At 47.3% G+C, this 25,546-nt stretch overlaps 4 protein-coding genes across 6 annotated transcripts in view; all 4 read right to left on the reverse strand.

Annotated features, from left to right (window-relative positions):
- The window catches only part of nhej1 (nonhomologous end-joining factor 1), a 13,954-nt gene extending 10,444 nt beyond the window's left edge, over positions 1-3,510 (reverse strand). Inside the window, exons 1-6 of one of the 2 annotated variants that reach the window (XR_013076219.1) lie at positions 3,445-3,510; positions 2,300-2,452; positions 1,666-1,883; positions 1,375-1,590; positions 732-870; positions 531-589 (exon numbers count right to left, since the gene is read on the reverse strand). Coding sequence is in view for 1 of the 2 variants with exons in the window: in XM_076723757.1 (XP_076579872.1) it covers positions 531-589; positions 732-870; positions 1,375-1,590; positions 1,666-1,854 (603 nt within the window). In the remaining variant the exon portion in view is untranslated. The remainder of the gene's footprint in view (positions 1-530; positions 590-731; positions 871-1,374; positions 1,591-1,665; positions 1,884-2,299; positions 2,453-3,444) is intronic. The other variant, XM_076723757.1, reaches the window with a different exon arrangement.
- Positions 3,511-5,682: 2,172 nt separating this feature from the next.
- On the reverse strand, positions 5,683-8,668 carry LOC143316221 (mid1-interacting protein 1-B-like). 2 transcript variants are annotated; one of them, XM_076724025.1, is made up of 2 exons: positions 8,427-8,668; positions 5,683-7,783 (listed from the first exon to the last, which is right to left on the reverse strand). In XM_076724025.1, exon 2 carries the CDS (start codon positions 7,467-7,469, stop codon positions 7,005-7,007), a length of 465 nt encoding a protein of 154 aa, XP_076580140.1. In that variant the 5' UTR covers positions 7,470-7,783; positions 8,427-8,668; the 3' UTR covers positions 5,683-7,004. The 2 variants fall into 2 exon arrangements, with proteins under 2 accessions (XP_076580140.1, XP_076580141.1); XM_076724026.1 differs by having other exon boundaries at positions 8,421-8,665.
- Positions 8,669-9,562: 894 nt separating this feature from the next.
- Positions 9,563-13,256, reverse strand: LOC143316234 (tetraspanin-7-like). The gene is made up of 8 exons (XM_076724070.1): positions 12,652-13,256; positions 11,235-11,423; positions 10,887-10,961; positions 10,665-10,760; positions 10,361-10,516; positions 10,131-10,214; positions 9,910-9,981; positions 9,563-9,809 (listed from the first exon to the last, which is right to left on the reverse strand). Exons 1-7 carry the CDS (start codon positions 12,730-12,732, stop codon positions 9,913-9,915), a joined length of 750 nt encoding a protein of 249 aa, XP_076580185.1. The 5' UTR covers positions 12,733-13,256; the 3' UTR covers positions 9,563-9,809; positions 9,910-9,912.
- Positions 13,251-22,922, reverse strand: xdh (xanthine dehydrogenase). Its single transcript, XM_076724069.1, has 32 exons — positions 22,833-22,922; positions 22,564-22,690; positions 22,299-22,360; positions 21,984-22,076; positions 21,823-21,903; positions 21,445-21,589; positions 21,266-21,358; positions 20,825-20,976; positions 20,427-20,520; positions 19,832-19,941; positions 19,568-19,752; positions 19,336-19,498; positions 19,046-19,135; positions 18,661-18,830; positions 18,452-18,578; positions 18,256-18,375; positions 17,839-17,935; positions 17,644-17,765; positions 17,034-17,167; positions 16,861-16,948; positions 16,502-16,588; positions 16,221-16,412; positions 16,003-16,148; positions 15,808-15,889; positions 15,624-15,719; positions 15,171-15,374; positions 15,018-15,070; positions 14,814-14,928; positions 14,563-14,628; positions 14,289-14,477; positions 14,034-14,201; positions 13,251-13,872 (listed from the first exon to the last, which is right to left on the reverse strand). The coding sequence occupies exons 2-32, from the start codon at positions 22,631-22,633 to the stop codon at positions 13,822-13,824; spliced, it is 3,645 nt and encodes a 1,214-aa protein (XP_076580184.1). The 5' UTR covers positions 22,634-22,690; positions 22,833-22,922; the 3' UTR covers positions 13,251-13,821.
- Positions 22,923-25,546: the final 2,624 nt, after the last annotated feature.

Here is a 25,546-nt window from a genome sequence, read left to right on the forward strand (position 1 = left end):
GAAAGTGAATAAAAACTAGAGGCTTCAAAACTGAAAGAAGACTACAAAAAAACAGACAAATCGAACAAAAACTGAAACGCAAATGAAATAAAAAAGCAGGCTGAGAGGGAGCACAGACAGCCCTTGAAAATTCCACAAGTACATCTGAAATGGTCAGTCAGTCTCTCACACACACACACACACACACACACACACACACACACACACACAGGGCTGGACAGCGTCAGAGATGAGAAATTCTACACCTGAACACAGTAAACACACACAGAACTCTGAAAAACTCGTCTCGCTCCCATTGGCTGACAGTAACGCACAGCGACTTGAAAGCGTGTCATGGCGGCTCGTGTTTCAGGCGGACGGAGCGCCGGCTGTTCCAGCGGCCGCAGTGTTTTATCATGTGGTTCCTGCCGCGCTCGCCACAGCTGCTTAACGATCAGGAACGGAGCGGAGAGGACGGTAAAAACAGGCCCAGACGACAGGCTGCAGGGGCTGTGGTGAGCGTGTGTGCGTGTGCGTCGATGACCTCTCACCTTTGCCATGAACTCCTCTCTGTAGGTTTGCTCCTCAAAAACGGTCGTCTGCAGCCGCTCTGTGTTCAAACACACACACACATTCAAATCGTGAACATATGATTTTATTCAGTTTAATTCAAGTTTTGTGTGTCTGTGTCTTTCTTGTGTGTGTGTGTTATGTTCCTGCACGTGTGTGTGTGTGTGTGTGTGTGTGTGTACCTCTGCTGAGCGTGGCTCCGTTCTCTCTGTAGTCCTGGATCTCCGCGTCCTTCCTCACCAGCAGACCTCCGAGCTGCTCCACCTGCCGCTGCAGCAGGTGGCTCATGGCCAGCAGGGGGCGCAGCAGCTGCTCACACACCTGAAAACACACACACACACACACAGAGAAGGAGGGTTAAACTGATCAGGTTTATGTCTGAACTCACAGCTGGTGGTGGTATATTATCACAAACCTGCTCTTCAAAGCCTCCATTATTTAGACTTTCATAAACTTTGATTATTTTATAATTCATTAAATCTAAAAGTTTAAGTAACTTTCCTTTAAGGTGAGAAATCCTAACATCAGGAAATGATTTGGGCCTTTGAAGGCTGATACGCAACCAATATTGCTGCAAATCAGCAGCTTTGCAGTTGATAATCAATACTACTTCCTATCAGAATTTGTGATCACACAGAGCAGAAAATCACCTGAAACATGACAAAATGAAAATGCTCTAATCTGGTGGCCAAGGCCAAAAACAAACAGGCACTTAAACAGAGTGTCAGGGTGACAAAACTACACCAAAACCAAAATATCACCGGCTGAAAACCCTCAATGGCCTCATCCACTCATTCAGTGCAAAGTGAGACATGCGGACCGTACCACAGTGACGGGGGCGGGGGTGCAGTGAAAGTCCCAGTAGAAGGGCAGCCCTGCCAGCTCACTCTTCAGCTTCACGCTGACGCTGCCGTCCTCCTGTCGGCTCAGGGAAATCTGAGCCTCGCCGCCGCCGTCGCTTCCTGACAGGCAGGGCTGGACCACCTCGCACAGGTGGGAGAAGAAAGCTTCGACGGGGGCTCGCAAACGTCTGTTCAGCTCCTGGGAGGAAGGAACAGGATTCATTCAGCTTTTTGTTGGTTAATCGATGGGTGTGTTGGTCAGCGTTGTGTGTACCTGCGCTCTCTCCTGGATGGCTGCTGACTCCATCCTCTCCTCCCACACACAGTGGACGTCTGTCAGCAGGATGTGGTACGCCGTCTCCCCAAACCAGCTCTTGGCTAACAGCTTGCAGCCACTGATGCTCACAGGAAGCCAGGGACGCTGCAGGAGGACCTCAGAGGGAGCTCCACAGGCCTCCATCATGGCCCAGAAACAAGGAACCAAACAGGACGCTAAAGAGAAGATCCCAGTTAGTCCTGAGGACACGGACAGTTCTCCACAAGTCTCGAACGGACATGAAACTCTCGGACCTTCAGTCCAACAGATGAACAGCTGTGTGAGAAAACACCTGGTTCTGAAGGTAGACTCCAGTTTATCCACACAGCTGTCTGTTCTATCATCACAGGTGTGGAACACTCCTGATTCAGGTCAGCTGAGCTTTAAAGTAAAATCTAAACGGCACTGGAAAAGGATGAGAGCATCAGCGCCGGATGCTGATGCTCTCATCCTTTTGGCATCTCTCACAACAGGTAGAAGATTCAGCACGTTCTGGGACTGTTCCTGGAAGTGGATACCAATGAACACCCACATCCCCCAAACACGGTGTTATTTTCTTTTTCTAATCCAACCTGTTTTCTGAATCACTCACCTCCCAGGAATGCGTCTCTAAAGCCTGGACTGAGATCTGTTAAAGCCGCGCTACAGACGCCGTCCCGGCCGCATAATCACCACCTTGCAGGAGGGAGACCGCAGTGGCAGCTCCTGCGGGTGACCGGCTCCTCTCTGCCGATCTGTAATGAGGCTGTTTTCGGGGAATAAAACGAGGTATTTCTCGTCAGTCACCATTTGAAACACAGCGCACGATTCAGAGGTTGACTCATGCCAATTTGGAAATCGCAAAAATACCAAATCAGTAACTTTATGACTACAATATACAGCTATACAAAGCTGAACACGGATGCCAGCGGTTAGAGGGTTATCAGGAGAGGATACAGCCCTGACACGCTCCGTTCTCGCCTGGAAGCAAAGAACATCGCACCAAACTCCGTTCACAAATCTCTCAATTTAAAGTTCCCTTGCTTCTCGGCACACATTCTTCCGGAATGCTGTATTCTTTTATAGCTATTATACATTTATAGAAGCTACTCTTTAATTCGGCGACTATCTTAACAGTGCAATAAGCAACAGTATTTCAAAAATGTCTGCTTTTTAAATTATATTATTGTAGAGCACTAGAAAAAACGAAAAGGCTAACGAAATTTAGCCACACGGCAGTGGGCGGCGGCTAAGAGTGAAAACAACAGAAAAAAGACAGTATACTGACATGAGGACTGGTGTTGGTTGACATGTCTTCTGTACACAAAAACTGACTCGGTAATTCAAGGTAAAAGAAGCTGGTAACGACAGAAAGTCACACCAAACTCAATTTAAACGTCTCCGAATTTTACGATTTCCTTGTTTATATAAGCAAATATGTGATTGATAATTGTTTTAAACCGTGACAGCATTTGAAATTAGGAGCTTTTCTTCAACTCGGCGTTTATCTCGCCGACATAATAAAGTACATTTATTGGAAAAATGCCCACTTTCAGTTAGAAATTGCCAGGTATGCTAGCTAGCTAATTCAAGGCAAAGGAAGCTCACAAGAGAAGTTAGTTAACAGTTGTTTTTTCTGCCGTTGTAGACATTGACTAACAAAACTAAACGTGGCTCAATCATTGTTCCACCAAAACTAACAACACGACACACATTAAAACACGAGAACAGGAAAGTTAATACTTTAAAACAACCAACGTTTGCAACAGGAAATGCTGCTCCTCCGCCGGCTCCTGTTGACAGTTAAGAGATTCCATCACCGATGTCAAACAACAGCCTGTTTCAAAGGTTCCGCCTATGTTATGACACTAATAATACTACTGCTGCTAATAATTCCAAACTTACAAATTAAAAAAACTCTCTAAAATGTGACAAAAGTAATTACATTCTTTGATTTTGGTGTGCAGGAAAAACAGGAAATAAATAATGCCTGAAATGACGACACATTTGCTTTCAGCATAACTCTGTTATGTTTACGACTGAAATTAAAATAAGTTGAGAGAACAGGCCACAGGTTCGACCTACTGTTCATCCAGGTGACCCACAGCCCTCCTGCTGCTGACCCTTGACCTTTAATTTACACACACCCACTGATGGACGTTGCTGTTGAACTCTGCGTGTGTGTCACCACAGTGCCCCCTGCTGGTCACAGTCAGTGTGTGCAGACAGTTTGTGACTGGAACAAATCCAGTATTAGAAACTGTAAATGTACCAGTAAACTCTGAGTGAAATATGAGCAGAAAATAAAAATACATTCAAACATGTTTTAAATGTTGTGTTTGGACTCTGATCAGACATTTGAGGACAAAATTAGATCCACAATTTAACAATATAAGACAAAAACAGTCACAGGACATTTTATCTCCACTGAGTTCGTTTACTGTCAAACCATCCTCACATACTTTTACTTCAGTAACGGGTTCAGTGCAGGACTTTCATTTGTTATGAAGTATATTTATAGATTTTATACTTTTATTCCTCCACTTCTGATTTCCAGTCAGTAAATCCCATCAGCCCCTGACAGGACAAACAGATTGACACGTTATTAAGTCTTCTTCACTTTCAACAGTCCAACAGCAGAGCGATGGATTGATGAAGAGCTGTGAAGAACCTGAACCTGAGAACTGAATGTACAGAGTAAACACACACACACACACACACACACACACACACACACACACACACACACACACACACACACACACACACACACACACACACACACAGAGCATGCTCTCAGCTCATGTTGTTGAGTGGACTTTTATTTTTGGAAGCAAACACAGCCTCTGTGTGTGTGTGTGTGTGTGTGTGTGTGTGATCAGATTTACTACAGTTTTATCAGATACATGATACTGAACACGAGCACACAGACGAACATCCAGCGACCTTTACCTCCACCTGACTGAACGTAAACAGCTGAACCTGATCTGAGACCTGTTCTGTCTGAAGAACGTCCACCATGTGAGGACAATGACCGTTACTTTGGACTGATTCATTTTTTTGTTGTTTTTAAACTGACGTTGGATGTTTTCCACATGACAAACTTGTTTCCTGTATTACTCAGAGGTCAGAGGTCGTGGAATCACTCCCTGCTGATCTTCAGCTGTAGCTGAACGAAGCTGAGTTTCCACCGTTCGACAGCCAACGCGGCGTTGCCTGGGGAAACCGCCATTGTTCCCGAGACTCTGAGGTCATCACAAAGTGTTTGTTCAACCTTAACTGAACCCGGCAGGACGAGCAGGAACACGTCCTGAGAGCAGGAGAAGCTTCTCTGATCTGAAGGAAAACTTTTCCAGTTTCAATCTTCAGAGGACTCGCTCCTCCGTCCCGGACGTCCACGAGGCCGCGGACTGACTCATCCCTCTCCTCAGGAACAGGAAGTGGCAGAGCGAGCTGAGGTTTGGCACTGAGGTCAGAGGGATTATGGGATATTACCAGCGACTGGCTCAGACTGAGGGACAGGACTGGTTTATTCAGGGTTCAGATCAGACGTCTTTTCATTAATATGATCTTTGTTTTTACTGGCCGACACTGGAAACGAGGTCTCTGCTTGGTCTTAAATGACTGTTTAAAGAGCGCAGAGACCCCCGGGGGTCGACCCAGGACACTCAGGAGACACGAAATATGGAAAAAACAGAACAAATAAACAGGTTACCGCTCTCTGTTTCACTCAGTTCTGGAAAAAAAAAGGCTTAAAATACACATAAGGCCACGCTCAGCTGTTTTTAGCTGTTCTGATCATGTAAATCCTTAAATCAGGTTTCAACCTGGTTTAGAAATGAAAAAAGGAAAACACATTAAGAAACATTGTCTAATTAATTAATTCAAATGTCGAATTAAACTGAACTAATGAAAAGGTTTCAGGGGGAGGATTTTAAAGTCGTCCTTTCTGCTGCGGTGACTGAAACCTCTCAGAATGAAGCACAAACACCAAAATACTCATCAAAACCTTTAATTGCAAAGCTGGACATGAAATAGAAAAGTGCAGAGCTCTGCAGACCAAACCATATCATTTCCACCAATCAGAGTTTCTTCTGCTTTCCAGAAATGTCATGGACCCTGAAGCTCAGCGTGACGGACGCTGCTGTTCCTCGTCCTCTAAATTAAAGAGTAATGAACATGACGCCATGACGTCGGCTGACAGCTGATCAATTCACTGACCAATCCTCGTCATCAGAGGCTGATGCTGATCGCTGCGTCTCGTCCCGACCGTCCAATCGTCTGCAGAGCAGCATCGCGCTGAGCGGATGGACTGTTTGTGTCCAGTCAGAGAAAAACACGTTTCAAACATCTAATCAGTGAATTTTCAGCCACCTGAACCTCATCGATGAGGAAGCGTCGTCAGACTTCACCATGAACACGTGAAGCAGGTCAGAGAGCGTCACGTTGAAAATCTGAGACTTTGAACCATGAAAGCAGCTGCCTCCACAGGTCCGAGGCCTCGCCGTCCGCACGTTTGCATAGTTTTAACTTTAAAGGGAGAAATGAATGACAGCAGGCAGAAACCCTGAAACAGAGTGCAAACAGTCAGAAGACAAACAGGCAGACAGAGGAACCACAGCGGAACCAACGGCTCCAGAACACGGCGGTTCTTCGGCTTTGTTCCAGGAATCTGTCCCGTCTCAGCCCTCAGAGGACAAAATGCTTTCAGCGAACCAGATCAGGATGTTTCAGCTCATTAACTCCAAGACGTCCACTTTCTAAACCATCCCACAGTTCATTCGTTCATCGTCTGTGAAAACCAAGCTCAGAGTCGTTCAGTCTGCGTCTTCGCTCTTTGGTTTCCGCTCAGGTCGTCATCGCGTGCAGCTGAAAGCAGCTGATGACTGGTGACGTGTTCAAGGACACTTTGACATTTAATATTTAGCAGCTGGCCTGCTGAACGGCGCCGTTATCAAAGTCAAACATAGACACGGGGAAAGAATTGTTTGATCGTTCCAGCATTCACAGGATTCACAGGTCGACAGAACGCCGTTTCTTCTTCTGTGACTTCATGTGCACAAACGCTGGATCAGTAAACAGGAAGCTGCCGTGCAGCTGATTCCAAACGACCAAACTTCAGCACTTTGCTTCCTGTTAAAACGTGAAACTGGAGTTCAAACTTCTGATCGGACTAAATTTGACCAACTGAAGACGATTCTGTGACGAGCATCACAGACGTGGCATGAAGTGAAATGAGCGCTGGATCTGATTCGTCGTTAATGAGCTAAAACGTGACATCCGAGCGGCTGCTCGTGGTTTCTGTAGCTGGTCTGCGGTCAGTTCCTGCAGCCGATCTCCTCCTTGTAGCGGCTCGTCAGCGTGTTGGCCTTGTGCGTCAGTTTGGACAGAACTGTGTGGAGGCCGTCCAGGTGGAAGTGAAACTCTTTCTGCAGGTCGTCCTCCGCCGCCTCCGGCCGCGCCACCTCCGCCACGCCCACCTTCTCCTTCCGCCACTCGTCGCCCTGCAGGACGCCCCACTCGATGTCGTTACGGATGGACTTAAGCAGCATATATGAGCTGTACATGTCGCCGTCCTGGTGGAAGTAGGCGGTGCCGTTGGTGGCGGTGGTGCCGTTGGCGGTCCTCACCGCCTTTGCATCCTCCGCGTCATCCAGCGGAACGTCCCGCAGCAGGCTGGGCACCATCACCGTCTGGTCCATGTTATTGACGGCGCTGATGAAGCGGTTCATGGCGTTGAAGAGCGAGTTCTTCTGGTTGTAGGATTCAGTTATCTGCATCATGGCGAGCAACCTGTGATGAAGTCTTTTTTCACTCTCCGTCACTGTCCAGGGCCAAAATTAGCCTGCTAATGCTCTTTAGAGGATTATTATGAGGCTGCAGCCAGATCCTAGGTCAGGTCTTAAGTAGCCCCTGAGCTCTGAGAGCTGGACCAGGTCACACAGGTAAACTCACCACGTCCTCATGGATCCTGCCGGTTTCCTGGTTTAAGAGTCTACAGTTTTAACCTCCTGTCCCCGTGAAGGATGGAGGGCGTCTCCTGCTGCACGACGCCAGCCGACCGTTTCACCCCAAAAGTCAAACAACAGGCAACAACCTGAAATAAAAGAAGAAGACAGAGAGGGTGCTGATTGGTTGCGCTTCAAATTAAAAGCAGAAGAAGGCAATGTAACTGAAACATGCAGGAAAAACAAGTTTGTTCGCTCCGATTAAGAAAGTTTGTCAGCTAACAGCTTTAGCAGGAGAGCTAACTAACAACAGCAGAGGACACAAACTCTGTCCTGAATCAGTGAGCTCCCTCCAGACAACAATAAAAGGCATTTAAGAAACCAGGAAGTCTCCAGCTGCTTGCATCAGCAGGCGAAAAGCAGCTAAAACTACTAGCGAAGGAGCTAACGGACAGCAGCATCCATTATCGTCCAGGTTCTTTAAGACTCAACAAGCACTCCGTTAAAAACACATTAACGTCCACTTCCAAAGGTGGGGTGTTCTATGTGTCATCTCAGAGAACAAACACCGAGTTTTAACGTTTTTACTGCCTCTGAAAACAGCTTTAAAATACGGCGACGACACCCCAGGCTTCACGGAAACAGGTAACTTCAGGAAGGGACTTCAGTCGAGAAAAAACACGAAAACAAAAAGTGATTCTGACAGCGTCCGGTAATGGAACCCCCACGTGTGGTTTAAACGCATGTACAGTCAGAAAACCGGAGAAAAGTGTTTTCGGATCTTACAGTTACCGTAAAGTTCTCCGCCCTCATTGACGGCGAATCCCGGGTACCGTTAGCTCCTCCGGGCGGTCACATTCACCGGAAAACCTCCCTGGTGCGGGCGCTTGGTGAGCTCACGTACGTCGGCTGCCGTTCCTCGGTCGTGTCGGTGTACGGGCCGCTGCTGTCAGACCGTCTCTCGGTCCGGGTCTGAGCTCCGGGAGCTCGACGGGTGTGTTTGGAAGCAGCGTCCACAGCTGCCGGAGGACCAGGGCGGGAGGGGCGGGCGAGGATTACCAGGAAGGACCGAACCTCCGGCCACAGCCAATCACAGGGGGACAAGGCCGTGTGACGTCACCAGGGCCGTTGGACTTGATATCATATTTTAAGAAAATTAAGAGGCTGTTTTGATCGTTGAATGTTATTTTATATTACAAAAATAAAAACAGGAAATACGTTTCATTTTACTCATCCTTCAGCAGATCTCATTGGCTCTTACAGTCAGCATTATCGCCGTGTTAGTTTTCTAAAATAATTCCTGAACTGTTTCCTGTTTGTTGGTGTGACATCGCCCCCTGCTGGCTGTTCATCAACATGACTTCATAATCAGCTTCCAATGAGTCTATTGTTAACGGTAATTTATGCTAAATTACATATTAAATTACCTTTAAACATGACAGCAACGGATAGATTTCGCAAATAAATCAGCCAAATGTCAATATATCATTTTTTATTTTGGGAATTTACTTTATCAATATAATTATGAGCCATCTGTTCAACATATGAACTTTGAATTATTGACTAAAACTGCAGCTGCAGTAAACTGTATTTGTGTCTTGTTGCTCTTCGACGTGTTGTTTTCTCTGACTTTATTTCCAGTGAAGTGAAAGAAAAGTGACGCTTCCTGTTTTATTTCTCATCACATGATGTTTTACTGTGTTATCTGTATTCATTAAAGTGCAGCATACACTGACCACAGGGAAACATTTTGGACCTGCTGCTTGCCGTACAGAGAAATACACACATACAAACACCCAGAAAACCAAACAAATCAGACTTAAACAATGACACTGTCCACATGTTCAGGGCCACGTTTCTGTTTCCATAAAGACAGAATGAAAACACCAGGAAACGTGAGCGGCACCAGCACGTTATTCTCACTTTATTTCACTTTAGTTTTCATTTTAACGTTCTCTGTGGACGTGAACCCCACAAATTTTCACACAAAGGACAAAAGTTAATCCACCAGCTTCACGACAAGACGAAGACAAACACAACAACAAGTTTGAGGAATTCAGGCAAAGAAGTGAAATAAATACAGGAAGTGTTCAGGCGTGTGTGTGTGTGTGTGTGTGTGTGTGTGTGTGTGTGTGTGTGTGTGTGTGTGTCTCCCACGGTTTCCTCATCGCTTTTCTGTGGAAGAAACAAAGACAGAACGAGCAAACGGAGGTGACGAACAACAGCAAGGAAACGTGTGTGTGTGTGAGTGTGCGTGTGTGTGCATGTGTGTTACCTGTCAAACCATCTCGTACTGGTTGGCGTTGATGAAGCGAGACAAACAGCAGGCCAGACTCATCCCGATCACCTGACACAGAGACAGGTGATGATGACATCATAGACACGAGCTGCTGATGTCACACAGTGAGCCTGTGTGTGTGTGTGTGTGTGTGTGTGTGTGTGTGTGTGTGTGTGCGGTAAACAAAAACAAACCGCTGTGGCACTCTGCAGTCGTACCTGAGAGAAGGCGATGCCAAAGGTAACTCCAGCGATGATGCTCATGTTGTTCTCTATGAAGGACGTCACCAGCTCGTAGCAGCCCTGCAGACACGCGTTCATTCATCGGTTCAGTGTTCGTCTTTACCGTCTTACGTCATGAATCTGCAGGATCTTCTCGTTACTGTGTGTTTGTTTGGCTTCAAACAGGAAAATAAAGGACGTGCATGTGTCGTGTGTGTGTTTCCGACCTGTTTGTGGACCTTGTGAGCAGCCACTGTTGCGTTCTTCAGGTCGGTGAAGCTGCAGTCGGAGAAGCGAACACAGCAGCTGGCGGGAATCCCGCTGACGGGAAAGTACGGCGTGCTGAACCAGCTGGTGTAGTTATGAACGCCACAGCAGCGCAACTACAGAGGCCAAGAGGAGAGAGACCATCTGAACATCTGCGTTTCAGAGCTGATATCGTCTGGTTTGGGTTTGAAGGCTAAAGCTAACAGTTTGTACCATCACATATATAAATCACTGTATCGTCAACATATAAACAGAGACACCGACTCTGCGTTGGACGCCGTCCACAGCCAGACTCCTGTCGTCTCGTCCATCGTATCTCATCACTGCATCGCTGTACGTGGTGAGGAATGTCCCTTTAATCTAAGCACACACACACACACACACACACACACACACACACACACACACACACACACACACACACAGCATGCTGTCAGTATGAACTGTGCACTCTGTGGACAAACGGCGTGCGTCGTGTGAAATCACCTCGTGGCGAAAGATGAATCCAGAGATTCCAGCGATGAGTTCAGTCATGAAGACCAGAGACAGAAACATGGCGTACTGCAGAGAGGTCAGAGGTCAGAGGTCAGAGGTCAGGTCACACTGGATAACAGTGAGATAACATCGCAGCCAAAAACTTTACTTGAACATTCTTTGAAGGTACTTGTACATGACTCTATTACTTCTACTACATTACATCTCAGAGGGAAACTTCCTTCACTACTATGACAGCAGTATTTTTCCTGTGGTATTAGTACTTTTACTGTAGTAAAGGATCTGAATATTTCCTCCACGCCTGCTAATAATCTGAGTAACAACACAGCAGAGGCAGACCAGCTTTAACATCCAGGGGCGCCCCCTGCAGGTGGCGAAGCAGCCGAACAGTCCGAAGAGCACGATGGCGACTCCGGTGCCGGCGAGGACGTACGGAGCGTTGGAGGGGCCGCTGGAGATCAGCAGCATGTAGGGGCCCAACATGAACTTCCACCATAAGCCCACCGACAGCAGGACCACACCTGTCACCTGAGGGGGGAGGGGCCACGGGTGAGACTGTCAACCAACGAGGAAGTGCTTATCCTTCATCTTAACCTTTACTGTCACACACACACACACACACACACACACACACACACACACACACACACTGTTTGAAGTACATTTACTCAAGCTCTGTAGTTCTGTTGTAGAGTAAATTAGCAGGAAATGGAACTGCTTAAGTAAGTACAAGTACCTAAAATCATACTGAAGTACAGCTGCTTTTGTGTGTGTGTGTGTGTGTGTGTGTGTGTGTGTGTGTGTGTGTGGAGCAGTGACTCAGTGTCACATGACTGATGTGATCTGACAGTAAAGCAACAAACTGACAAACGGACGGGAAGAGGAGACGCAGAGACGTCCTCCGGACAACAGAGAGCTGGACGTTACACACAGTACTGCAATCAGTAAGTGCAGCTGCAGTAGTAGAAGTACCAGTACTCGCATCACTGGTGTCATGTGACTTTGACTGAATGTGAATTCATGTGAAATTAAAAACGTTGAAAGTAACTGAGTACATGTGCTCAGGTACTAGACTTTTGGACAACTTTGACATCCCTGTACTTCATCATTTGCGACTCCAGCCGACAGCTGAGAGTCGGAGACGCACCGGGAGTCTGATCGTCAGCTGGACCGAGCACAAAGTGGACGTAAAAGGACAGAAAACCTCGTTTACTGGCTCGCCATCACCGACAGACCGTGTTCCTGCTGTCGTGTTTTCAGGCCTTCATTATCGTCTGTGTGTCACTGCTCCGCCTTCCTCCTCCTCCTCATTCCTCCGTCCACATAATTACTGAACCTCCTCCTCCTCTGACCTCCAGCTGACCTCTGACCTCAGCACTTCTGTCAAACACTTACTGCTTTTACATCAGTTTCAACGTGAGTTAATTAATTTAAATCTCACAGTCTTTGCATCACGTCATTAAACACAAACAGGACAGAAGCTGCAGGAGAAAACTTCATGTCAGCCTCAAACCTGTTAGAAAATGTCATTCTCCCAATAACTGAAAGAACATTTGAGTATCTTTAAACATGTTTTAAAAACGTCTCAACCTGTAAAAAGACTGGAAATCACAAAAACATGCACTCATCAAGTAACTCGTGCCTGCTTGTCTCTAAACTCCACACACTGCAGAGCGAATAAAACTTTATTTAACAGCAGAAAATGACGTGAACATGATAAACAGAGCGAATGATGTGAGTGAAAGTGTTTCCTCACCCAGAAGATGAAGGAGTAGAGCAGCAGCAGCGTCTTCAGACAGAAGATCACCGGTTTGGTTTCCATCCTGCGGGGAGCCATAATCCAAGTGACGCTGACGGACGAGCTCCAGCTCTGCTCGCTCTCTCTCTGCCCTCCTCTTCCTCAGGGTCTCTCTCTCCCTCTCTGTCTGAAACTCTCAAACTATTCAGTGAATCTTGTTGGTGTGAAAGTTCTGTCACGAAGGATGACAAACGGTCACAGAAGTTGCATAAAGCTGCACAAAAATTTGTGAAAATGGTCCAAAAATAAAACAATAAAAAGTTGTGCGTGTATTTCACTAAAATGGCACCAAAATGTCGCAATAAAACCCCAAAACTGTCCAAAAATTGCAGCTTCATAGGAGCCAGAACCGGTTCACCAGCGGGCTGCCGCTCAGGAGTTCATGCTAAATGCTAACAGCTAACTGTCCGTCCAGCTGAAGGTTTCAGGTCATGTGAACACCTGGACTCTCCAGGTGAGGCCTGAGCGTCGTCGCCCTGCAGCAGCCAGAGTTTAACAGCCTGGAGGAGACGTGCAGGACGGCGTGTGGGCCATGTCACAAACATGTGACCCTCATACTTCACACTGAGCACATAATTAACACAGAGCTGAGCTGGAGGGAGGCTGACCTGCGCTGACACCTCGCTGTGAAGGTGCAACACCACCCGTCCACCCACCCGTCCACGCCTCTGCTGCGTGGAGCTGCCTTCTTCTTTCCCTCCAGGATTTCTACCCTGTTAGTGCAGATGTTTTCTAACGTCCTTCAGCAGAAATAAACGGAGGGAAAGTTCATGAAATCATCTCCCAAAAGCTTTATTTCAGTCACACAGAACAGTCATTCCATCCAGTTGAATCCATATCTGATCAATGTACTCACTCATCAAAGCTCAGGTTATTGATCCTGGCTGAAATAACAACGGGAATATTTCTGATAGTAAATCTACAAATGATTGATGTGACATTTTTTACAGTGTGAGGTTGGAGACATGTTTTTATTCCCTGAGTGCTTTATGGAAAATGATGCGACTGTCAGCTCACTGCAGCTCTTTACCCACAATGCATCATGACAGGTGTGTGTGTTGCTGGGTTGTGTAGATTTACAGACTCTCCAGAGACCATCGGTGGACGTGTCCTCTCTGGCCGGACGTCCTAAACCTGCACAGACCACGGGGTGAAGGTTCCCGGCTCTGCAGGAGGACACTGCAACAGAAGAACAGTCGGCGTGTTCACACTTAATGAACGAGAGACGGAACTTCCATCATTCCTTTCAGGGAAAATAAAGAACGTTATTATTGATCTTGTTGTCTTATCTGTGATCTGCGCCCGATCCTTCCTGAGAAAACTCTCACAAGCTTTCGTACCAGTTTGGTGAATCGATCACTGCAAGCGTTGCGGATCCTCTCGGCGGAGGCGGGGCTGTCCAGCCTGAAGGGGCCGCTGATGCCGGACTCCGCCCGGGCGGCGCTGATGGCATCTTTGATGGCGAAGAAAACCGACGCGGCCAGAAAGAGAGGAGGCTCGCCCACAGCCTGAGGAGGAAGAATCAAACGACTTCATTCCAAAATCCATTTTCTCTGCAGCTCTGCTTAAAGGCAGGAAGCAGCGTCTGCTGTTACCTTGGAGGCGAAGATGGCCTTGTCATTGGGGGCGTCGCGGAGCAGCGAGACGGTGAGCTGGGTGGGGATGTCCCCGAACGCCGGGATCTTATAAGAACCAGGACCCCGAGTGAGGAGGACGCCCTGGGGCGAGTAGTGAAGCTCCTCCAGCGTGAAGAGACCCAGACCCTGCATGAACCCCCCCTCCACCTGCAGAGAGACCGGGAGAACCTTTGGACCTGAGGGAGGTGCCGCTGGGAGAGATTCACACAGACTCACAGACTGACTGACTCACCTGTCCGATGTCGATCGCTGGGTTCAGGCTGTGACCGACGTCCATCACTATGGTGGTGCTCAGGTTCTACAACACAAACAAAGTAAACAAATAAATAACACGCAGTGTCAAAAAACAGCCGGCTGGATGAACCTCAGTGGATGAAGTCAGGCAGTTATCGGCTGCTCGCAGTTCCTGTTTGCAGTGAAACCGTCAAAATAAAAGCCTTCAGAACAGTCTGGGGGCTGAACGGAGCGTTTTCCGTGACGCACCTTGTGAGCTCCGGTCAGACAGTCGACCTCCACCTCTGAACAGGCCACTCCGTAGCTGAAGTAGTTGAACGCTCGACCCGAGTTTGAATCAAAGTCGTAACCCAGATCTGGAGTCCTGACAGGAAACAGGAAGCAGTGAAACTCCGCCATGAGCTTTGTTTAGCAGCAGGTTGACGGGGCCAGCGGCTCGCTCGTTGAACTCACCTGTAAAAGCCGTTTGCACTGAGGCTGACTCTGTCGAAATACGCCGCCGTCACCTGGAACACACGCACAAATTTACTTTGTACAATCACAGCTACGACTGTAAAGACAAACTGAAGTACTACTACAGTATATAGTCTTCATACTCCTGCTCACCCAGCTCTCCCATGATCCTTTGGGGTTCTTGGTCTTGTACGGTTCCAGGCGTTTCAGGAGGATCTCACAGGCTTTCTGCACGGCGGCTCCGTTGAGGTCTGAGGAGGCGGAGGCGGCGGTGGGGCTGGTGTTGGGGACCGTGTTGGTGCTGGTCTCTGAGATGTGGATCTTTGAACAGGGGATACCCAGAACCCTGCCGGCAACCTGGAACCGACACGACTTCGACGTAAATCATGAGCACGTTTTAACTGACCAGAAATGAAGTCTCTCTAAGTGTTGACGCTCGTGCTGCGTCTGAGGCTGTAGTTCCTCAAATATCCACTAGATGGAGCTATTTATTATTTATACTGAACAGAAACCAAACGCTGTGTAAGAGGCAGGAAAACAACCGAAATGTACAATTTTAAAAGCTTGAGCTGATCTTAAAAACGGGACCGTGGTGCATTCAGGTACCTGGATCATCTTGGTGTGGAGACCCTGTCCCATCTCTGTCCCACCGTGGGTCAGCAGCACTGATCCGTCTGTGTAGATGTGGACCAGAGCTCCGGCCTGCGGACACAAACACACGTGAACGAATGGAAATGACATGAACCGTCCGGCCTCCAGCAGGCTGCTCATCAGCGCTGATGCTTCAGACCTGGTTGAGGAAGGTGGCCGTGAAGCTGATGCCAAACTTGGTGGGGACGATGGCGAGGCCTCGTTTGGTCCAGCGGTTCTTTCTGACGGACAAAAACACACAGACGGTTCAGTTCAACCAGCAGTTTTGCTTGTTTGGATTGTTTTTCTTCAGTCTCAGAAGCTTCTTCTCAGACCTTCACGTCTTGGTTTTTACCTGTTGTACAGCTCGATGGCGGCTCGGCGTTCCTGGTATCTGGAGCGTGACAGGCACTCGTCCCAGCAGCGCTCCAAGGTAAACTGATCCAGGATCTGTCTGAAGGGCGTCGACTCCCCTTCCACATACAGGTTCAACCGACGCACCTGCAGGAGGACACAGTCACTGATACAGAGTCAATTCTCCTCACGTCTGAAGTTATTCATCCACCTACGAACCTCCTCAGCTGGCCGGCCCAGACTCTGAGCCACGTCGGTCATCCAGTTCTCGGCGACCATCATGCCTTGCGGCCCTCCGAAGCCTCTGAAGGCCGTGTTGGACGGCAGGTTGGTGCGGCACAGGAAACCGCGGCCGCGTACGTTGGCGATGCTGTACGAGTTCTCCATGTGGAGCAGAGCTCGTTCCAGGACCTCGACAAACGGACACAGGCGATGACTTAGTACATCGTCAACAATATACTGCGATGAAGAAGTATTCTGTCGTTTGTAACGATACTCACTGACAGAGAGAGGTCCATGGAGTTTCCAGTGTTACTGTAGTACGACACGTCCAGAGCCACGACCTTACCACTGTTCAGAAAACCCACCTGGAGCGAGAGGAGGAGACGAAGAAGAAGAAGAAGAAGAAGAAGAAGACGAAGAAGACGAAGAAGAAGAAGAAGAAGAAGAAGAAGAAGAAGAAGAAGACGAAGAAGACGAAGAAGAAGAAGAAGAAGAGGAAGAAGAAGAAGAAGAAATGAATACTCAAGCGTGAAGCTACTTAGATCGAGTTCCAGGCTGAGTGAGCAAAATTCAATAAATCCATTCATGCAGCTGCTCCTGCTGAACGCTCCCTCTCCAGCAGGGGGCGCCCTCCTACCTTGTATTTTCCATAGAAGGGGTGTCTTCCTCCGGTGATCAACATGTCCTCGTCTCTGTCCAACATGCACCTCACAGGCCTCTTCAGCCTGACACAGGAAGGCAGAAAACACTGAGAATTTACCTTTCATTTCAAAATAAAAGCATCTAATGAAAGGTGAGTTTCAGACGTACTTGTTCGCTGCCACGGCAACCACAGTGGACAATATGGTGGTCCGGCTCTCCTTCCCTCCGAAGCCTCCACCCATCCTCTTCACCCGCACCACCACCCTGTTAGCAGGGACGGCGAGCGCCTTCGCCACCAGAGACTGACAGAGACACAAACATCCTGCCATTCACACACGGCAGCAGACAGGCAGTACACGCAATACAAGCAGTACTGCAGTGACACATACAGTAGATACAGTAGGTGCACTGAATACAGTAGAGGTAGATGCAGTAGAAGTAGTATCAGAAGTATTATTAGTCGTAAATCCATTACTTTGATGAAGTAGAATCATACATACACGGGTAGAAGTATGTATAGCATATGCAGTATTAGAAGTATTGTTATTAGATGTATTAGGTGATACAGTAGAATCAATTAATAGATGCAGTAAATCAGTTTAATCACCTGTGTTTTGGAGTATTATCACCTGTGTTTTGGAGTATTACCACCTGTGTTTGGAGTAGCGTTACCTGTGTTTGGAGTATTGTTACCTGTGTTTGGAGTATTGTTACCTGTGTTTGGAGTATTGTTACCTGTGTTTGGAGTACTGTTACCTGTGTTTCAGAGTATTGTTACCTGTGTTTTGGAGGCAGATTGAGTAGAAACGAAGAGCTCCATCTCTCCGTCTTCTCTGGGAACAGCCAGAGTGACGTTGGTCTCCAGGTAGAAATGCTCCTGACCTCCTATGTGCATCTCACCTGTCAATAATCAATCAGCAATCAATACCCGATGAGCTGGAGTGAGGAGCAAATCACACACAGACAGACCTACCCTCAAGGATGTGGTCGGCCTGTTTAAATCCCGCCTCCAGGTCTCCCATCTCGAGTGTTCTGATTGGCTGATAGAAGGACTGGGCGGCGATGGCTTCCTGTCAATCAAACCAAGGACAGATTTATTATCAGCTTTTGAATTCAAGTTTCTATTTCTAATTAGCATGCTAATATTAGCCAAATTCAGCAGTACTAAACTGGGTAAACGTAACCTAAGTAAGGCATTTGTAAAGTGAAGATGTGCTAACATGCTAACATTAGCATTCAGCTCAAAGCACAGTGAAGATGACAGCAAAAACAGTGGAGCAGTTTAATCCACACAAATAAAACACACTGAACTTTCTTCATCAGGAGTTTTTTCACACTCAAACGTGGACACAGGTGTTGTCCACAGAAGTCTAGGTGTTGCTGGTCTCACCTGGATGGTGACGACCGGCTGCAGCTCTTCGTATTGGATCCTGACGGCTTTGGCGGCTCTCTGAGCGTGAAGCTGAGTGTCGGCCACCACGGCGCCGATGATGTGACCCACACAGGTCACCTGAAGACAGGAGGCAAACAACCTGGTCATGAACTTGACATCCACTTGATTGGTCAGACAAAGAAAAAGCACACACCTGGCGGTGGGCGAGGACAGTCTCATCGTATTCGATTGGTCCGGTGGCATTACTGCCTGGGATGTCATCAGCGAACACACAGCAGACCACGCCGGGCATACACTCTGCTGCTGAGGTATCTATAGAGCTGTGACACACACCTGTGTTAGACAGGACAGGTGTGGATGCTGTGCAGGTGTGTGTGTGTGTTGCACAGGTGTGAGTCTTACAGGATATTAGCGTGTGCTTTGCTGCTGGTGACGAGCGCCAGGTAGAGCTCGTTCTCGTACAGCGGCACGTCGTCGCAGTAAACCGCCTCTCCAGTCGCCTGCTTCAGAGCGGACAGGTGCATCATGGGACGGCCCACCACATCATCCGGGCTCCGGTCCTCCGGCACCGCCTGGAGGACACGAGACGTTAACACACCTGGACGCTAAAGCTGGGAATGTAACCTGGTTTACAGACTGAGCTTAAAAACATTAGTCTGACAGAAAAAATCTTTTTTTTTTGTAATTTGTATTTTAATAATAATCCAAAATGTTCAGCACATGATTATTTTAGATCTATCTGCTGCCTACAGCTCAGTAACCTTCGGCAGGGCTGTGTGTGCTGTACCTGATACACCTGAACACTGGACGGAGTCTCCGGATGGTAAATCTCTGTGGCGCTCAGACAATCTGAGCCGACCTCCTCCACCTTCACACCCTGACAAATAAAACACGAAAACACGCCGGGTTCAGTCCACGTTGAAGTGTCGTACAAAGAGAATGTCAAGGCTTTTATTGTGAAACATCTGCAGGAACATGTGGAAGGTTGCTAGGTTCCCATACGGCTTTTGAGATGTAGCTACTGCCATCCTGTGGCGCTTGTGTGTTACTACAAAAAATAAAAGTCAAATATGAGACCTGCTGTCCGAGCTTCTGCAGCACCGTCAGGTAGAACTTGTAGAAGAGGCTGAGGGTCAAAGTTCGCCGGTACGTCACCATGCCGCCAGGCACAGAGGGGTCAAGGGTCATCTCCTCAGCCAATGAGGAGCAGGCCTCCTGCAGAAGCTCCTCGCCCCAGCGCCTGGGTGACAGAGAGCGTGACTGTCCATCCGTCCTTCCTTCTTTAGTTTCACATATACTCAGTATTTACCTTCCCAGCAGTCTGCTCGCCGTCTTCTTCGCCAGCACCGTGGTCGCCGCCATGCCGCCGTAGCTCAGCTTCAAGTCCTCGACAACGTCTGTCCCAGGAGCGAAGGTGACGCTCATCGCCGCAGTCACCGTGCTGATGTCGTCCTCCCGGCGCGGCGACTGTTTGAAGGCGGAGACGAACTGAGTCTGCAGAAGACAAACGCAGAGACGGCAGCGTCAGAGTCCGCACAGCTGATTCTGACGCTGTGGCGGCGGTCGTCTTTACCTTCGTGCTGTATGGAATCTCTATGGACAGCAGGACTTCCTGCGGCCGCAGAATCGTCTTCCTGTAACCTGTGAAGAACGTGTCGTCCATCTGAACCACACGACGGCCATCTGACACACAGACAAACGGAGACAGACAGGGATGGAAGGTCAAAGGTCAGAACGTGGGTTAGAAACGTTAGTCACTCAGATTTAGTCACTGGATGTAATGTGGCCTTCAAGGGCGGTGGAATATATGAAAACTAGTTGTAAGTAAAGTGGTCAGTGTGGAAAGAAAAGCATTTAAGGTGACCATGAACGCAACATGAATCCAAAGTCTTATTATGTATTCTGTAAACACACCATGACATCGTACAGCTTCATGACTTTATGACTGGATTTCAAAATAAAATACATGATAAAGAAGCTGAGCAGAGTTTTGATTGTGTGTGTGTGTGTGTGTGTGTGTGTGTGTGTGTGTGTGTGTGTGTGTTCAGTAGTTCATTTATATGTGAACTCTGATCTCAGTAAAAAAAACACAGCTGAAACAGATAAGAACTTCACAAGAATAAATAACTGTGTGTGTGTGTGTGTGTGTGTGTGTGTGTGTGTGTTACCCTTGTCTATCAGTGTGAGTTTGCAGCCTGCTGCCATAAAAACAGGGTTGAGGTCTGATATTGGGCTGGCTGTCATGATGTTTCCACCAACAGCCTGAAAACACAAAAACACCGACATTTCATGAGACCACAAACACAACATGGTGGAAAGTTATCACACACTGATGTTTTTATGGACTGACACACTCTTTAAAGTCACCTGCATGCTTGTTTTTCAGGTTTTTGTTGCTGAAAGTAACCAGAAAATATCAACAGCAATTTGACTGGCTCTGTCTAATGTCTGAGAGTATTTGCTGGGAATAGTCGCCTAACGGCCCTGAACTAGCCACACGTGCTGCACAGACCTAATGCTACACTAATTCAGCCTTATTACTGCTCACTAACCGAGAGCGACTCACCGCTACGTTACGGATCTGCAGTCCAGCGAACCAGCGCAGTTGTTCCAGGACGGCGAGGAAGACTTCAATCTGATGAGGAGGAAGAGTCTCAACCGCCTGCTTCAGCACCGCCCCCATGTGGCTGAGAGTGCACGCTGCACCAAACACAATACCTGCACGCAGAAACAAACACAGATTCACATGTTTGGTGATGTTTCAGCATCAGTTTCACAAACAGCTTGCTCACGCAGCACTGGCTAGGAGTGCTAATGCTAATGCTAATGCTAGGTTCAGGTCTCAGTTTTTGGCCTGCACAGAAAAGCTGAACAAATAAAACCCAATAAATAGGTAAATTCCAGCCTCATGGCAGTAGAACTACTGTTCACTCCTCAGATGAAGTTTAGCAGTAACAGTACTGTCAGTAGTTGCAGTATTAGTATTAGTACCAGTGTCAGTACCCACCCGCCTCAGTGTGAGTCACTGCGTTCAGTTCAGGAATAAAGGCCGGAGCTAAGATGACGGGGTACACCATGTTCTTAAACTTCACCTCAATACCTGAAAGCATACACAGTGAGTGAGTGAACATGAATGAATGAATGGATGAATGAATGAATGCATGTGTTTGTGAGACACAGACTGACCAACTTCAGTGTTTCCCACCACCACTCGGGCGTCGGGATGTTCCCATTTGAGACGCAGAAACTCGTCCAGACTGTGGGGCTGCAACCACACGGCTCTGTCACCACGGAAACACAGCGAGCCCGACCTTTGACCTTTGGTGAGAGACTGGATGGGAAGAAGAGAAAGAGCAAAGAGCCGCATCAACGCTGTGATTACTCTGTGTCTCACTTCTGTTTGAGGGGAAAATCTGGATTCAAAAGAGCATTAAAACAGGCAGAATTAGCCGTTAGCAGCTCCAGTTTGCTAAAGGACACGCAGACAGCCGCTGAACTCTCCCGGTGTGGGATCAATCAAGTTTTATCTCAGCTCTTATCTTATCTTTGTGATTATTTGTTTACCATGAGCTCAGGAGGGAAAATGACTTCCTGTGTGGGGTCAAAGGGCGCAAAGTCCGCTGCGTTAAACAGAGACGAGGCTTCCTTCAAAAAACAAACAGTGTACAGTTACAAACATGAAGGTTGGTTTGAAAACTCTTTGGAGAAAAGTCAGTCAGACTTACGTCAGCGTCCTCCTTTGAGCTTTTCTCTGCTCCGTTCCCATTGGCCATACAGCAGCCGCCGCCCCGCCCCCCGCCACCGCAGCATCCGCCTTCCTGGAAGAAAACACACGAGGTCACTGCAGCTTCCTGTCCGGATCAGATTTCATCAGCATCATGTCAAACCTGGTCCAGACCGATCCGAGACTCCAGGTTCATGTTAGTAAATTTAGCTGGAGTAATCTGATTACTTCATTACTGATGTGCTGCATTCACACTCAGATTTCCAGGTGAGCATTTCCTGTGTGACCTGCTGTCTGTGTGCAGGCGGCGTCTCACCACAGTGAAGGTCTTGTATCCCTCCAGTATGGGCCTGTATCCGGTGCAACGACACAGATTTCCTGAAGAAACACAAGAATTCCGTGTTATCAGTGTAGTTCTGACACGTTACATGTAACATGTGACAGAACACATGTTCCTCTGTCTGTACGTGTGTCACATCTGGCCAGATGACATCCGCCTCAGTGATGAATTAACTGATAAGAAACGACTGACGCCATCGTTCCACGTCCAGTCATCAATCCTAATCAATGTCTGAGCGCACCGTGGAAGGCCTCCTCCACGTCGGCCATCTTGGGCATGGGGTTGTTTCTCAGCAGGGCGTACATGGACATGACGATCCCCGGAGTGCAGAAGCCACACTGCGAGCCGTGAGCCCTCGCGATTCGTTCCTGAGGAGGAAAACACACCTGAGAACACGCCTCGAAGCTGCATTCAGCGACTTCAGAAGACGGTAATGTGTCTGATGTCCTGTCGGCGACGAAGACGACGAATGCAGCTTCTTTGAGAGCTTAGTGTGTGTGTGTGCTCTACCTGTACAGGATGGAGTTTTCTTGCCACGCTGCCGATGCCCTCCACAGTGGTCACGGCGACCAGGTGTAGCGAGCACACGGGGGCGAGGCAGGCGTTGACGGCGTGGTGACCGGAGCGGAGTTAAAGACCTGACCTTCGTTTGTCATGTGTGAAATCAGTTTGTTATCATGAAAGGCCGTCAGGATGTCAGATGAGAGCGCATGACTGCAGCTGGTAGGCCGGTTCATCATCATCAGCACGCACACACACACACGCACACACACACACACACACACACACACACACACACACACACACACACACACACTTAGTTTAAGGATACAGCAGCTGTTGAGTGTGTGTTTGGTATCTGGACAGCATGACAGTACAGGCTCCACAGCCGCCCTCAGCACAGCCCAGCTTCGTGCCTGTCAGACCCACTGAGCACGCACACACACACACACACACACACACACACAAAGACACGGTGAGTTTACTGAACCATCATGCTGTCAAACACTCTGACCTCCAGACTGTGAATGATTGAATGAATGTCCTCATTTAAGTCGACATTCAACTGTTTTCACTCGCTCACTTCCTGAGTTGAACACGTCAAAATAAAGTTTGATTTCTTTGCAGTTGGTCCTGAATCTGAAGTTTGCTTTGACTTTGACCTGCTGATCGTTATCTCACAGACGGTTGCTGACCTCACAGTCACTCATCCACCAACACACCAAGCTCCATGTTAGAAAACACCAATTTAAAGCACAGATTGCACAGAAGCTGTGAAACACAACACCTGATGAATGTCACAAAGAAAACACTCAACGAGGAAAAATTAAACAATGCAAGACCAATCATTACCAGTGTGTGTGTGTGTGTGTGTGTGTGTGTGAGCCTACGTTTCCTCCTCAGATATGTCAGCAGCGTCATCTCAGGATCTGCGTTTCTCTCAATGATCTGCAGCACAAAAAATCCAATTCTGAGAATGAATCCATGCTTTGAGCGGACACCCGAGTTTATCTAATCCAGGTTTAAAGTTAATCCTCAGCAGAACCTGCAGCTGCCACAGGAACAACACAAGACGTAGAAACCTGACATGATATCAAAGTTGATGAAACTCATGTATACGACATTAAGGTTATGATTAAAGGTTGCTGACATGCATCCTACAGTCTGTTATCATCGATCTTATGAGGTCATTATATTTAGTATAATAATCAAATCTGTGCAGGATTATGTATAAGAACGTTATAAAAACACAACATTGTGTTGAAGTTATGGGCATTGAGTATTTATATGTACATCTGTGTAGTCAGAGTTTAGTATTTTAAGAGTTAGAGATTTAAATTTGACCTCAGCTTTAAAGCAAATAAAGAGAAAACAAAGGATTCACTGCTGACTGACTTGAATTCTTTAATTCTCCTGCTTTGTCTCCTCGTCTGTGTTTCATATCAGATTGTTTTCCTCTGCACAGCTTTATTGCCTCTCATTTCCAGAGTCCACAGTCACAGTTTGATCTGTTTCATATGATCACTTCTTCAAACTTAATTGCTTCTTTTCTTTTTATAATCATTATCTTTCGCAGTAACTTGTGTGACATAAACGTTGCAGGAGGTGAATAAGTTCCACATTAAGTCACTATGAAATAAAAACATGAATATCATTGCAGTGCACCAAACTCTGTTTAAAATGTAGCTAATTTAATTTGGATAGGAGCTACTTTTACCTTCTTCCCGTTAACGAAGAAGATGAGTTCGTCAGACCCGGACCCAGTCTCGGACCCGGTCTCAGACCCGGTCTTGGAAGCGTTCATCCCCCTCATGGTGTCGGTGTTCTGCTCCTCTCCTCGGCCTGTGGCTAACTTCAATGCTCCGGACGGCCGCTGCACAAGGGCTGACCCCTCGGCTGAGAGGTGTGTCCTGGACTATGAAACTGCTCCTCCTCCCCAAAGACACCGTGATCCAGCAACCCCACACAGGCCGGACCTCACGGTGCATTCAGGTGCTCCAAAATCACCTGGAAGTTTCCCACTTTTTGTGACCAAAATCAGGTTTGATTATTTTTCTATGAGCTGATGAATGAAGTTCTGAACTGAACTGAGGAAAAAAGGAAATTAATTCACAGCTTTTTGACCTATGAATGACTGAAGAGGACTGGCCTGCAGTGCTACACGTGACCTTTGACCTCAGATAAAGAGCAGTCATTATACTCTTCTTTAGGCTAATTATTCACGGCTGGCTTGTACCTGCAGGTCAAAGGTCACCCAACACACTCCCAGCTGGTCTGTAACATTTGTGTGACGCAGCGTTTTACGTCACAGCTCCGACTTCTACTGACAAGGTTTTTAATTGGAACGGTCAGTCAAACAGGAGCCGAAGAGAAACTCTAATAATCATTAACAGCAGTCATACAATTATTAACAGTCAGAATTCTAAAGGTCATCTAATAAAAGATAAAGATAAAGGTATTAAAAATGATAGAGATAATATAATAAAATGTCAAGAATGGTAATAATGAAATATAAAAAGGAAAGGTAACAACATTAAGCATTTAATAGAAAAATCAATCAAATGTACTAAAACATGATAATAAGACACAAAATGCAAGTAAAACAACAGACTGTATTAAAAAAGAATAACAAAACACAAACAGTCATTTTACACAAAACAACAGTAAGAACGACTTGTGATGAATTTAAAAAAAATATGAAATACAATAAATTGTTAAAAAAA

This window comes from Chaetodon auriga, chromosome 23, assembly GCF_051107435.1.
Source record: "Chaetodon auriga isolate fChaAug3 chromosome 23, fChaAug3.hap1, whole genome shotgun sequence".
NCBI classification, from domain to species: Eukaryota; Metazoa; Chordata; class Actinopteri; order Chaetodontiformes; family Chaetodontidae; genus Chaetodon; species Chaetodon auriga.

Coding starts and splice junctions, on each gene's coding strand:
- LOC143316234 (XM_076724070.1), bottom strand. CDS start 12,732: ATGGCTCCCCGCAGGATGGAAACCAAACCGGTGATCTTCTGTCTGAAG. Junction 10,962..11,234: donor GCCCCTGGATGTTAAAGCTG/GTCTGCCTCTGC, acceptor ACCTCTCTGCAG/TACGCCATGTTTCTGTCTCT. Junction 10,215..10,360: donor CTCACAAGGTCCACAAACAG/GTCGGAAACACA, acceptor GCGTGTCTGCAG/GGCTGCTACGAGCTGGTGAC.
- LOC143316221 (XM_076724025.1), bottom strand. CDS start 7,469: ATGATGCAGATAACTGAATCCTACAACCAGAAGAACTCGCTCTTCAAC.
- xdh (XM_076724069.1), bottom strand. CDS start 22,633: ATGTCCATGTACGCCCTGCTGAGAAACAACCCCATGCCCAAGATGGCC. Junction 15,071..15,170: donor AAGGATCATGGGAGAGCTGG/GTGAGCAGGAGT, acceptor CGTGTGTTCCAG/GTGACGGCGGCGTATTTCGA. Junction 14,202..14,288: donor AGGCCATCTTCGCCTCCAAG/GTAACAGCAGAC, acceptor CTTCCTCCTCAG/GCTGTGGGCGAGCCTCCTCT.